This window comes from Chionomys nivalis, chromosome 16 (genome assembly GCF_950005125.1).
Source record: "Chionomys nivalis chromosome 16, mChiNiv1.1, whole genome shotgun sequence".
Taxonomy (NCBI): Eukaryota; Metazoa; Chordata; class Mammalia; order Rodentia; family Cricetidae; genus Chionomys; species Chionomys nivalis.
In genome coordinates this window covers 32,865,692-32,879,904 of record NC_080101.1, presented here as the reverse complement: position 1 = coordinate 32,879,904, position 14,213 = coordinate 32,865,692, and the positions used below count along the sequence as shown (strand labels likewise).

General features: G+C 36.6%; 1 protein-coding gene across 1 annotated transcript in view; it reads right to left on the bottom strand.

Annotated features, from left to right (window-relative positions):
• The window catches only part of Znf292 (zinc finger protein 292), a 76,637-nt gene that overhangs the window by 14,806 nt on the left and 47,618 nt on the right, over positions 1-14,213 (bottom strand). Inside the window, exons 5-6 of the mRNA XM_057790430.1 lie at positions 9,801-10,003; positions 2,421-2,557 (exon numbers count right to left, since the gene is read on the bottom strand). Coding sequence (XP_057646413.1) covers positions 2,421-2,557; positions 9,801-10,003 — 340 coding nt within the window. The remainder of the gene's footprint in view (positions 1-2,420; positions 2,558-9,800; positions 10,004-14,213) is intronic.

Here is a 14,213-nt window from a genome sequence, read left to right as displayed (position 1 = left end):
GCAGGCAATGCTCTTAACCACTGAGCCATCTCTCCAGCCCTACACCCTGAATTTCTGAAGACCAAAAAAATAAGAATCAGATGCAGTTTTTCACTTTATTGATAGTATTTTTCAATCTCAAAGTAGTACTCTTTTAGCACAGAAACACCTAACACTTAGAAGGTTGCATCATGAGAACCTTCGAGTCACACTTGGACATTTAACTACATAATATAAAAATACGAAGTGTGCACAATCCCTAACAAGGATTAAGAACATAAAATACCTAGGATTAGCTGGTGTACCTCAGTGCTAGACCCTTAAAGCATGGATCTTCTAAATTAATATGTACCCAGAAGAATGAACGGAAGAACCAGCAATGACAAAGATCCCAGAAGGAAAACATGCGTTTGTGCCATAAAGATTAAATAAAAAGAAAATTAAAAAATAAAATTAAAATTTAAGCTTATCTAAATGTAATAACAGAAAATAAAATGATAAATAGTCTTGCTGAATCAATTTCTCTCCTGTCCTTCATTTACTTCCCTGCGTGTTAAACATTTTCAGCAACTGTTCTCAACACCAGCCTCTGCTAATGTTTTCCTCAGTTTCCAGCTCCTTAAAACTCTGTCCTCTTCACTGCTCGCTAACATCTATTGAGGACATCAATATCTGCCTCCAAATTTGGCCATACTCACCTTTCCAGTTCTTTTTAAGTCTCCCCTATTTTGACTCTTGTAAAATCTGAACCTTAGTAGAGTTGTGAATTCTGTAACACATTTCAGTTAACTGTAGGCCACATACAGCTTAACTGATCCTGTAACATCATTCATCCTAGTGCGGGGCACCACTGCCGCCTACTTAAAACAACACATTTCATAGAATGCATCCTCTCCCTAAGCAATGGGTGACTGCATAAAAATGGTATCTGCCATTATTCCCATTTTACCATCTTTCTACTTGAATACATTGTTACCACTGACCCAAAGGCCGTCCTTAACTTTTAATTATAGTTGAAACTGATAATTATATTTCTTTTACATTTCTATCACCTCATGCCATACACATAACCTCTAGTGTTTGTCTAAGCTCTGCAATTCTACTTTCTTCCTGGTATGTTGTTCTCTCTATGTATTTTCCAAACAATTCCCAAGTGTGCATTTCAAACTATTTTTTAAACATGAAGGTCTTCATGCTGACCTTCAGAATTGATAACGGACTGCATCTGTGTATCATAAAAAAAATTCACTTTGATGTCTTCTTTTTTTTCCCTTGGATTTTCGAGACAGGGTTTCTCCGTAGCTTTTTGGTTCCTGTCCTGGAACTAGCTCTGTAGACCAGGCTGGCCTCGAACTCACAGAGATCCGCCCGCCTCTGCCTCCCGAGTGCTGGGATTAAAGGCGTGCGCCACCACCACCCAGCTTTGATGTCTTCTTAAATCAATCTCACAATGATTCTCTAGTTGTCACTGACTTTCATATTATATTACATTCCCAAAATGTGCTTATCCTTGATAAACACACAGTATTCACCCATGAACTTTCAGAGCAAGCTCCGCTGTATTAAAGATTTAATTTCTATTCACAACAAGAATCAATTGCTTAGGAAAGCCTAGTAATTAAGAACTTGACTGTACTTGATTATATATATAGCCATTTATTTACCTTGCCTATTCTATATTCATCCACACACCATGTATTCCCTAGCAAATACTCTTAAATGCTAGAATGCTATAAGGCAAATTTTCTGTAAAGACTAATAAAGCCACTGAGTATAAACAATAGTTAGACTCAGATAACACCAATCTAAGGCTGGAATCAAGTATTTTTTAGTTAACAGGAGCCAATATAAGCTTCAGCCTCCCAAAGGGATATTGTAACAAGTTCTGGGACTGTTCCAGACCAGGAAGCATGCACTAAAAGAGAACAACAAAGAACTCGGCAAAGAAGAATGACCTCGACAGCTATGATGTAAATACACATTTACATATATTAGTGCTAAATCGCTCAAAATAAACAATACGCAGATAAAAAATGCATTTGAATCTGAGGTTGGAAAAATAAGTTGAGCAGCTTCTGACAAAGTAATCCTTTATAATTAATTGTACTGTCTTTAACAGAGTCTCAAAAACTAAAGCATGAACTATTTGATAATCACTTTGCACAGATTGTAATACCGGAAAATACACTGTTTGTCTTGATAAGAGAAAAATGTCTTTAAAAACTTCTAAATAATACGAATTCTTAAAATCTACTTTGTTTTCTTTTCATTGTTTTTGTTTCTTTTGTCTGGAACTCACCAGGTAGACCAGGCTAGACTGGAACTCAGAGAGATTGCTTCCCTCTGCCCTCAGAGTGATGGGATTAAAGGTGCACACCATCCTACCTGACCTTTGTTTTCATGTTTAAGGGAACCTCCTTTAAGAAAGAAAAGCAACTTACCAAGCGCAGTACATATCTCCTTGCTGGAGCTGCCGGGATAGAAAGGCAGTACACAAAACAAGGGCGTTTTTCTCATCACCCTCAGATTCTAAATTACAGATCATTTCTAATGCATCTTTGCAATCAACTTCTGAAATCTATAAAAAAAAAAACAAAACCAGAAATAGACCACGAAGTGGCTTTAGGATATATATAGAGAACACATTTGATTTTTTCATTTAATAACACAAATTTTTATCAGCAAAATGATATTAACTTATATACCATCAAATTATAATTGAGATAATAACTTGGCTAGTGTTTTAGAAATATCCTTTTTTAACTAATAAAAGTAAATATAGTGTTCTGGAAGAATATTAAGGAAAATAAGACACTAACTATGTTCAGGAAAGTATGAATGCTCAGTAAATAAGTGTCAATCATAAACATCCTTTATCCATTAGATTGGATCCACTCATTACCCAGAAAAGAAAACCACTGCACTTTTACTATTCTTTAAATTACTACTAGAACCAGAAAACACACATGGAGAATGTATTGGCTACTGATTAATAAACTAAATGTCTACTCATCCTAAGGAAAGAAATAATTCAAAACATTGTATAAACTCTATCACATTAAAAATAAAATCACACATCTCTACTGTTCGGCTTTTCATACAAACATATTCCATTTCAAAGCTTCTCTAGAAATTAATATAATCTTGATAAAGGCAACTTGAACCATTTAACCTATAATTGACTTAAATTAAAAACATATCATCTATATATATATCTCAGAATTAAGCAAAGACTTCTAGAATTTACCAGAAAACAGGACAGTAAGATTCAGTTCCTCGTGATATAAATGAGACGAGAAAAAGAACTAGACTGATAAAGATCATTAGCATCCTCTGGAGTGTTTCTCTCTGATCATCTCAGCTCATCAGACACAAGGCGAGCAAAAGGGAGTGTGCAGTGCTGTGTTTAAATGGAGGAAGCTGTGATCCTAAGGTCCATCGATGGTCAGGAGGAATGAAAGTTGTCTGACAATTCATTTGAGAGGTTCCATTATATGAAATTGGGCTAGGAAACACTAATAAGAGGCGGGGCATGGTGGTGTTTGCTGACAAACCCCAGCACTCAGGAGGCAGAGGACAGGAAGAACAGAAGTTCTAGGACAGGCTAGGTTATAAAACAAAACAGAACAAACATAACTTCCATTTTTGTGATTTAGTAATAATTTTCAAGACCTTAAAGTGATTTTATGTTTGTTTTGTGTATGTATGAGTACCTACATGCACATAACGTGTGCCTGGTGTCAGGAGACCAGAAGAAGGAACCCAATTTCATGGAACTAGAGTTATGGATGGTTGTAAACTATCTTGTGGGCTAGAAAGCAAACCCAGGTCCCTTATAGAAGCACTAAGTGCTCTTAATTACTGAGCCATTTTTAAGTATGAAATTAGTAGCTGGGCTTTGGCTGAAGCTGACACTGTTTGTGTCAGACATGTGTAATCCCCCTGAGTCTGAGGAGCGCCTCTTGGTACCCTAGTTCAGTGAGTCTTCTACCGCTCCTCTGTCAGACACACTGCAACAAATCTATCTGTGAGAGACCCTATTTACACAGTCAAACAAAAAAAGGTGACTAAAAGATATATAATTATACAATCAATATTTTAAAATATCTACAATAAGTTAAACACAGTATCAGACATTTCATGTAATTATTATTATTATTATTATTATTATTTTTTTTGGTTTTTCGAGACAGGGTTTCTCTGTGGTTTTGGAGCCTGTCCTGGAACTAGCTCTTGTAGACCAGGCTGGTCTCGAACTCACAGAGATCCGCCTGCCTCTGCCTCCCAAGTGCTGGGATTAAAGGCGTGCGCCACCACCACCCGGCTTTATGTATATTATTTAATTCTAATTTTATCACTAGACAAAAAGTGTAGCATCTTATGGACAAGACATAATGTAATTTGCTTATGACAATTAAGAACCAGACCCACAAATCAAAAAGAACTTTATCTGACTGACATCAACAACCTAAACTCCTGTTATTTTAATTATTTTTATGTTTTATTAATTTTAAATAATTAATATACATTCAAGATAGCAAATGTCAGTCAGACAAACTGCAAGTTTTTTTTTAACTTTTCCATAATATGTTAATAACAATAACATGAGCAAACTCTTTTTTGGGGCCAGTTTCTTCAGAATTAGCATGGAAAATCGACACAAGAGCTTGCTGAAGAGATACTACCACAGGCTGAGTGTTACTTAAAGCAAAATTGTTTGGAACCATATATGCATTACCTTTTAGATTTTTTAAATTATTTACATAGATACAGTAAGATATTGGTTCTGAACATAACATTTTGTTCCACATCTTATCCACACTGCTTGCGGATCACTACCCAGCACAGTGACATCTTCAGTTACTATGTCTCTCTGTGATCCATCGCACGGTGGCAGATGTGGGCTGTGCTCAAATACATTTACAGACAATTCAGACCTCAGATTTGCTCACTAGGGTTGCAAAAGGGGGTTTAAATTACTCAAAATTATAAGTTTTTTTGCAGAACCAAGACTTCAAAACAGGCTTCAATTCAGTCTGTCCTCATCCCAGACACCACAGATCTAAGCATACTGAGGTCCTACAGTGCTAAACATTGTTTTTTACTTGTTCAAGTTTTTAAAAGTTTGTATCTCTAGAAAATCTGATTTATTTGAAATTCCTTGTTTCTTTCAAAATTTTTGATTCCTGTTAAAGCTCAGTGGGATCAAATGTATGATTATTTCCCCAATGAAATCACCTCCATCAAATTATCTCCTCCTAAAGTGCATGCTTTAGTGTACATATTTATTCATACACACACACATATATATATATACACATATACCACATATGTATGTAAATAAAATATGCCAACCAAATAGCTGGTAGCCTCAAAATACATAAAAACTACAATTAAGATATTATTATTATTATTGCTAGTGGGGGCTCTATGCTGTGCACGGCTGGCATTGCTTCTCTTTTTTCACTTTTTCAGAGGTTCTAGGGATTAAACTCAGGTTTCCAGGCTTTTTTTTCTTTTGGTTTTTCGAGACAGGGTTTCTCTGTAGCTTTGGTGCTTGTCCTGGAACTAGCTCTTCTAGACCAGGCTGGCCTCGAACTCACAGAGATCCACCTGCCTTTGCCTCCCGAGTGCTGGGATTAAAGGCGTGCACCACCACCGCCTGGCCAGGTTTCCAAGCTTTTATGGAACACAATCTTGCTCAAATGTAGTTCTTGTAGTTGTTAGCTAGATACTAAGTTTTAATAACAAAAATAGATATCTTATATCCCTGATTTGCCAGGAGGTGACCTCTTTAAAATATTTATTTATTTATTATGTATACAATATTCTGTCTGCGTGTATGCCTGAAGGCCAGAAGAGGGCACCAGACCTCATTACAGATGGTTGTGAGCCACCATGTGGTTGCTGGGAATTGAACTCAGGACCTTTGGCAGAGCAGGCAATGCTCTTAACCGCTGAGCCATCTCTCCAGCCCGAGGTGACCTCTTTATACTACACTAAATTTAAAACAAAAATATAATTTCAAAATGCAAATAATATTTTTGTTTTCATATGGTTCTGTGTTGCTAATAAGCATAGAGAACACAGCAGTACTTCACGCTTACCAATTATATTTAAGATATTAGTACTAATTATATTTAAATAGTTTCAACAGTTTGCTTACCAAAATAAGATTATGTTTCATACACACAAAAATTTTAATGGCAAACTTGTTATTATACCTAAAGAAACATAAAAATCATACAACTAGCAAATATTTCTAAATTGGCAATCTCTAGTGTCAAGAAAGAAGGAATTTCATGCTCTGTTTCCAGAGGGCACATATGTTGCCATATTTTTTTTCTGAATAATCAGTCCCTACCAAATTTAAAATGTGTAGACTCCTTGTTGTAATTTTTTTTTTTTTTTTTTTTTTTTTTTTTTTTTTTTTTTTGGTTTTTTCGAGACAGGGTTTCTCTGTGGTTTTGGAGTCCTTGTTGTAATTTTTGATTTTTTTTTAAAGATAGGAAATAGCTTAGACAGAATTTGCAATCCTCCTGCCTCAGCCCCAGTGTTTGGTTTACAGATCTGTGCTGCAATTCCCATGTCTAAAATATGTAGATTTTCATATTCAATTCCACTTCTGTAAACTAAATATATCGGCATACCTCCAAGAATGCAAGAAAGTTCACCCTACAGGACAATATTTAACCATCTGGTTAAACATTCTATAAACCCACATTGTAAAACCATGAAGTTATTAAATGTCCACAGCCCAGAGGAAAGATGTCAGTAAAAGAAAGGAAAGTGCTGTCAGTGAAGGAATATATGTGTTTTAAGTATATAAAAATGCTAGTGCACAAAAAAATGTAAGAAAAGTATATTAACTTGATTAAGATAATTTAAAAACTCTTTGTAATCTGTGTGGATGTTGGCATGGGAATGACAGGGCATGATATGAGGTGTGCCTGTCTCCCCTGCTTACTGTTGTGTACAGCCTAACTGAGCCTTCACCCACACTTTCCCACCCAGAGAAGTGTGAAGATGATTAGAGAGAAAACAAGGCACAAGCAAGGAAGCAAGCAAAACAAACAAAAAAACCTTACATGTTTATTCTAAAGAAAAAACTCAACTAAAAACTGGGTGTAAACTAATGCTGCCAAGTATTTCTGCTACCTATGCCAAGAATCCAAGAAATCTCATTATTTCAAGAGAAGTCAGATGAAAATCCCTTTCTTATAGCCCCATAAGTCTGACATCTACCAGAAACAGTGCTATGACTACCGGGAAATAGTTAATTTCTTGCCTATAAACTCACATTGACAAGAATGTCCTCAGGACTATCAATCCAGGTCACATCTGACAATTAAATCTGTCCCCGTATTCTCTACAGAGCATGATTTTAAACTCAAATCTTATACCAAGCAAATGAAAAAATGAACAAGAAGTGTTTATGGGAAGTGGAGAACTAACATGTTTGTGAACACAAATCCCTAAGTGGGGGTACAAGTTCCAAGGTGCAGATGACATGACCACTTTTCTCATGTAGCCAAAATAATAAGTCCGTCATAAAAGCAATTTTAAACATTTTCCTCATATGGGACAGCAAATAACAAGTTTCAAGTATTTTTAACATAAATGCTACAAAAGCAATCTATTTCTCAGAAAACAGATGTTTACCAAGGACAAATCCATAAACAGAGACACAGAGATCTTAGTGAACCATGCTTAAGAACAAGAAGGAAGGGCTGGAGAGATGGCTCAGAGGTTAAGAGCATTGCCTGCTCTTCCAAAGGTCCTGAGTTCAATTCCCAGCAACCACATGGTGGCTCACAACCATCTGTAATGGAGTCTTCTGGCTTGCAGGCATACACACAGACAGAATATTGTATACATAATAAATAATAAAATATTAAAAAAAAAACAAGGAAAAAAAACAAAACAAAATAATTAGTTCTACCTGCTTACTAAAAGAAAAGGAGAATGGTATCAGTGCACAACATCGGAGGAACCCAGGATCCCCAGGTATGGGAATCTCTCTTGGAGTCTGTTCCAGAGCAGGCTGCTGCTGCTGCTTAACTCAAGATACTGACACCGAAAGGGAGTATGACTTGAGTAGTTCAAGATCTGGGAACACGGATTTTGAGACTACAAACTCAGTCTTCAGCTTCAAAGGTAATCGAATGACCACACCCACAGTCAGCTCTCCATTAACAAGCTTCTTTAGTGCAGGGACCACACCCTGTTTGTTGTCCACCCCTCCTACCTACTGTATAGAACACATATTGTAAATCAATGCCACACATGTCAAAGGCTATTAAAAGAAATTTTCATATTTGTCAGTTAAGTTGTCATTTTCAACTAATAAGAAAGCTTCGGTTTTAAATTTGCTCTCATATACAGCAACAGAAAATGCAAATTATGAAACTAAAAGAAACAGTAAAGAGAAGTAGTTATAGATTAGACTAATAGAATAATGTCCAAGACTGGGAGCCTAGGTTTCACTTTATCCAGCTTGGAAACTGGCTGGAACCACTCTCCCTAAGTTTTCTAATATCTTCACCATATACAAGAAGCTTATTTATCATCTGACTTCTTAATTTTACATTCACAAGAAAAAGCACATAGACATCAGAGGCAATCTCTACCCTCAGTGAGCACTCACTTCTCAGGCAACCATGCTCTGAACTCTAATTATAGGCTTCTCTGTCTTCTAGGGACTATACATAGGATATGTGTGATAACCGTGTTCTCCATCTTGTATTTCAGCCTTCAAGTCCTTTAACATAAAAATCCATAAAAAGTTCCTTAACTCTTGAGAATTTTCTATCAGTATACACTGAAATATGATCATGACTATCCTCATTTCCCTTTCCCAATTTCCCCATTCTTAAACTAACAAACCCAGAGTCCAAAGAGTGCTGCCTCTGTGTGTATGAGTGTGAGGCTGGTCACTGTAGCTTGGGATTTGGTCAGCACTGCCCCCCCCCCATCCCCTTTCACCTGCTACACACTGCTAATAGCTCTCAGTAAGGACTGGAATCTAGAGATAACCTACCCCATCTAGGCCAGAATTTTGTCAGGTTTGACCTCCTCAATTGCTTTCTTTTCTGTTTATTGTTCTTACACAGGAGAGATGTAAGACCCTGAAAACAGAGCTCATAGAGTACTATACCAATGAACACACACAGTTCAATACACTATAAATCTTTACCTAAGTTTTTAAAAACAAATTGCTATCTCAACTTTTAATTATAAAATTGAGTGCACAAAAATGTAGAATTTCCTTTTAGTAATAATTATACTTCCTAGTTTTGTGTAAATTCTGCACTTTCTACCAAATGAAGCTAAAATAGAATTTTATTAAAAAATACATTTACATTAAATATGCAAATAACATTTACTTTTTGAGTGCTATATTTTGTTATGCAACATCGTGTTTATTTACACAGGGCCTACAAATAGAGATAATTTATATGACTTCTACCTAGGATTACTCTTCGTGTTAAATTAAGTCAGTTAAAAATATCATGTTATCTTGACATCAAACAAAAATGAAGTTACGGCATAAATACTGCCAAAAAATTGCCTTGAGACTATTAAGACATATCATATTTGCTTTAATTTAGCCAACATGAACTATTCACTTTATTTCACATATGATTCTGAACGCAGCTGAGATTCCAGTCGCCCTTACCAAGGAGCATGCCACACTGTAAGACAGACAAATGTGCTCCGTTATGTACCAGAAAGGAAGTCCACAACATTCTAATCTAAATCTAATTAAAAAAATCATCTATCCACGTTAAAAAATAATAACTAACAAAAAGTATACTCACCTCTTCGATTAGCTTTTCATTTGGTGATGATGTGCAAAGACAGACAAGGTAAGTTTGCTTAAAACTACCTTTTGTACCAATCTCTGGATGCTCAGAACACAGCTTTGCTAGAGCAGTTGCTTGACTTAACTGATTTGTTTTGATTAGATGTTTAATTCTCATATCCAACAAGATGGGACCCTCAAAAGCTAAAAATTCATTCACTTAAAAAAACAAGACATAATAAATTATTAACATTTGGTAATTCATCTGCAATACAAATACTTAGAAGCAATTTTTAAAAACACAGAAAATAAAACTTTTCCCTTTTGGCAATTTTCTATTACTGTCAGCAAGGATATCACACAATATTTGACTTTTTATAAGTTAAGAAGAGGTCCCACTACCCACTCAACCCCCTAAAACACAGTCTTACTAAGTAACTCAGGCTGTCCTGAACTCTCTATGGAGCCCAGGCTGGCTTAAAACTTGTGACCCACCTGTCTCAGTCTCTCAAATGTCACAGTTATAGGCATGTGATGCCATACCAGGCTTGCCAACTTTCTGTTTGTTTTGTTTTTGTAACAGGGTTTCTTTGTGTAGATTTTGCTATCTGGGAACTAGCTGAAGACCAGGCTGGCCTCAAATTCACAGAGATCCAACTGCTAGTGCCTCCTGGTGCTGGGAAAAGGCATGGGGACCCCCCCAACACACACAACTCCCCACCTCAGGCCTGGATACTTTTAAGAGTTACAGCAAATGTTTTTTATTCTTAAAGCACCATTTAGAAGATGCTAAAGAAACCAGGTTTTTTGGGGGGGTGGGAGGGGAGACAGGACCTCACTGCATAGCCCTGGCAAGTCTGGAACTTACTATGTAAGCCAGGTTGGTCTGGAACTCCAGGAAGTTCTCCTGCCTCTGCCTCCAGATTAATAGTGTGGACTACCATACCCATCTTGAATAAACTTGATGATACAAATATTTCTCCATTGAATTCTTTTAAAATTACAATAAATTATTCTTCCCATAATACACTTATTCTTTTTTTTTGTTTGTTTTGTTTTGTTTTTCGAGACAGGGTTTCTCTGTGGTTTTGGTGCCTGTCCTGGAACTAGCTCTTGTAAACCAGGCTGGTCTCGAACTCACAGAGATCCGCCTGCCTCTGCCAATACACTTATTCTTAAATAACCCAGAACACCACACAATTATCTGGGTAATATAAAGAGTACTTGGAAAATCTAGAATAAAAAATTCAACTAATACTTGGTTCAATGTTGACAATGTATTTACATCTTTCACAAAGGGGAAGTCTGTCTTTTTAATAAATGTTTAAAATAAAAATATGCACATAAATAGTAAGGGGGAAAGTCTGCCAAGGGACAAATCCCTTAAATAAATTCATAATTTTACCTATTTCAGTAAATACTTACATAGAATATATTTCTATTCTGTTCAAACTTGCACTCTTTTGGTTCTCTACAACATCAAGTCATTTTGTATCTATCTCTGAAGGAGAATTTATCTTTAATACTTGGTTGTTTTTTTTTTTTTGTATTTTGTTTGCTTGTTTTTTTCAAGACAGGGTTTCTCTGTATTGAAGCTCACTTTTAGAGCAGGCTGACCTCAACCACACAGGTATCTACCTGTCTTTGCCTCCTGAGTGCTGGGATTAAAGGTATGAGCCACCATGCCAGGCAACTATGAATTTAAGCACTTCCCTAAGTTTTCTGTACCTGAATAAAAATAATGTTTGAACATTTATTTCTTGATGGCTTGCTTGAAGCTTTAAAAAAAAAAACTTCTAGGAACAAACAACTGAAATGTTCTGTAGATAAAACGCTACTTTCTCTAATTATGATATCGTGGAAGGTGTGTGCAATGGGAATCTCGTAGACTCCTTGTATCTATTGTAAACACTAGAATATAACAGTTGTTTCTGCATCTAGGGCAGCAGTAGAACACACTAAGTGTTTGTTTAAGAAATCATAGTAGAGAACTGTTTTCTATGATTTACAAAGTGTCTTTTCTGAAGGGGCTTTCTATGCATTGTGTGACTTTGGTCAGGAGACTATCCAGGTATACTTGGAGGTCTTGTGCTTCAGAATAGAGGTTCGAGGTTCAGTTCACAGAAACCATTCCTCTTGCTGCCAGAGGGCCTAAAACCACATTCTGGAATGAATCTCTGTGAACACTTGCATAACACAGCACGGCACAGATATATCTAGGAGTGTGTGAAGCGGGCTTCATTTTCATCATCCTATGTTCCCTTCTAGAAGTGTTAGTTCTAGTTTTTCTCTGCTCTACTAGAAAAAGACATCTTGTACAACACCACTACCGTGACTTTTCCCTATTAAAGTCATAAATAATTAAGCAAATACAAAATTCCAAATTTAAACCTATACTTCAGCCCAGACCTCTATTCTAGCCACTGAACATGAATAAGTAGATGTAAAAGTGTCTAGTGCCTCAGTACCTGACACGAATGTAAAACATCTCTTTTTTTTAGTTCTATGTGATCCATCTGGGACATTTATAACAATAGCTTTTCAATTAAGTTCACTACCAAAGCAAACTCTAATTAAAGTAAAGTTATTCTGACTATGTATGAGTAACTGACGTTAAGAAACACAGCTTTGTGCCACCCCTCCCCACGTTTTTCCAAAAGGAAATTCCAGAGATACAAAGTCTGGGAATTATTACAAATTCTCCCATGGAAACTCATGATCAATAGAATCTGGAAGATAATGGTAAAGGAAAAATTTCACAGTGGCAAATATCTAATAAAACTGATGGCATTTCCTAAAAGGCCAATTTTAAATAATCTTTAAAAAGGTTTTGAAAAAAGAATATTTCTGACAACCTGTGCAGAATACTGTGTTAGATCAGTGCCTTAAAAAAATAGCAATTAGGGCAAGAGAGTTGGTTCAGCAGTTGCTGCTGTCCAGGAAGATCTATATTCTACTCCCAGGACCACACAGTGGCTCACAATCACTAACTCCAGTCCCAGGAAGTCAGATGCCCTCTTCTAGTCTCCCCGGGCAACAGGTACACACGTGGAGCACATGCAAACATGCAAGCAAAACATACACACAAAATAACAAAATAAATAAAACCATTTTTAAACAAATGTTAGTCTTAACATTTTAAAATCATAGCTACTTACAACTTAATGATGGGAAATCAATAGCATTTATCAATTTCTAAGAAAAATGGATTTCTAAGAAGCACAGACTACTGGAACAGAAGGGACTTTATATGGGAATGCAGCTCTGTCATATGGCAAAATGGGTAAACCAAGGCTCACAGAAAGGGAGTAACTTCTTGAAGTAATAAAATCAGTTAATGATAAATCAAGATAAGAATGTGTTTTCTGACTTCTAATTTTATAATTTTCTGTAGAATCAGAAAAAAGAAACTTCTACCTGACCACTGTACCTACTCATAATTTCATAAATTACACCTTCCAACTATGCAGAGTTGTAAAGCAACGTGAGCTTATAAAAGAAAGTTATAGATCCCAAACTAGTGCTCCAAATGAGGGCTGCGCTGGCACTCTCAGCTAAGGTCACTTCTCCACACTCCTAACCCTGTCCGGTTCCTCTTCATCCACTGCCTCCAACCTCTAGGAGTGCAGGGCCACGGCAGGGGCCATGTGCTTCAGTGCTTGCACCGAGGAGACTATTATGGTCTTTATCTCTGAAAAACTAGATACAGCAAGAGTTTCCCTTTCTTTTATGCCGTTCATACTCACACATCATAAAAAATAAAACATTTTAATTATAGTCATGTTTAGTCTGTCTACTTTCTCTGCATCTGCACACTTCACGAGAAAAGGTTTCAATTGGTTTCAAGTCTATCAATACAGCTAAGTAACAAAATGGCGATCTAAGTGTATGGTATTCAACCAACTTAATTAAAGACTTCTTTCCATAAAAATGTTACTTTTTTTTTTCTTTTTGGTTTTTCGAGACAGGGTTTCTCTGTAGCTTTGGAGCCTGTCCTGGAACTAGCTCTGTAGACCGGGCTGGCCTCGAACTCCCAGAGATCCGCCTGCCTCTGCCTCCCGAGTGCTAGGATTAAAGGCGTGCACCACCACCGCCTGGCCAAAAATGTTACTTTTTAACATTAAAAAATTACCCAGGTATGGTGGCATACATCTTTAATCCAAACATTTGGGAGGCAGAGGAAGATAAAAGTCCAGGCAGGACTACAAAGACTGTCTCAAAAAGGAGGAAGAGAGAAGAAGAGGAGGAGGAAAAGATGGAGAAGAAAGAGGAGTGGAAGAAATGGAAATGGAAGAAATGTTAAAAGATATTGTTGCAAGTGATAAATAAACCACAGCACAAACACTGTGTTCTACGTAAAATAGTTTGTCCCACTGACTTGTTTCTGCACCAAAAAAATATGGAGCCAACTTATTTAGTGAGCGCATGC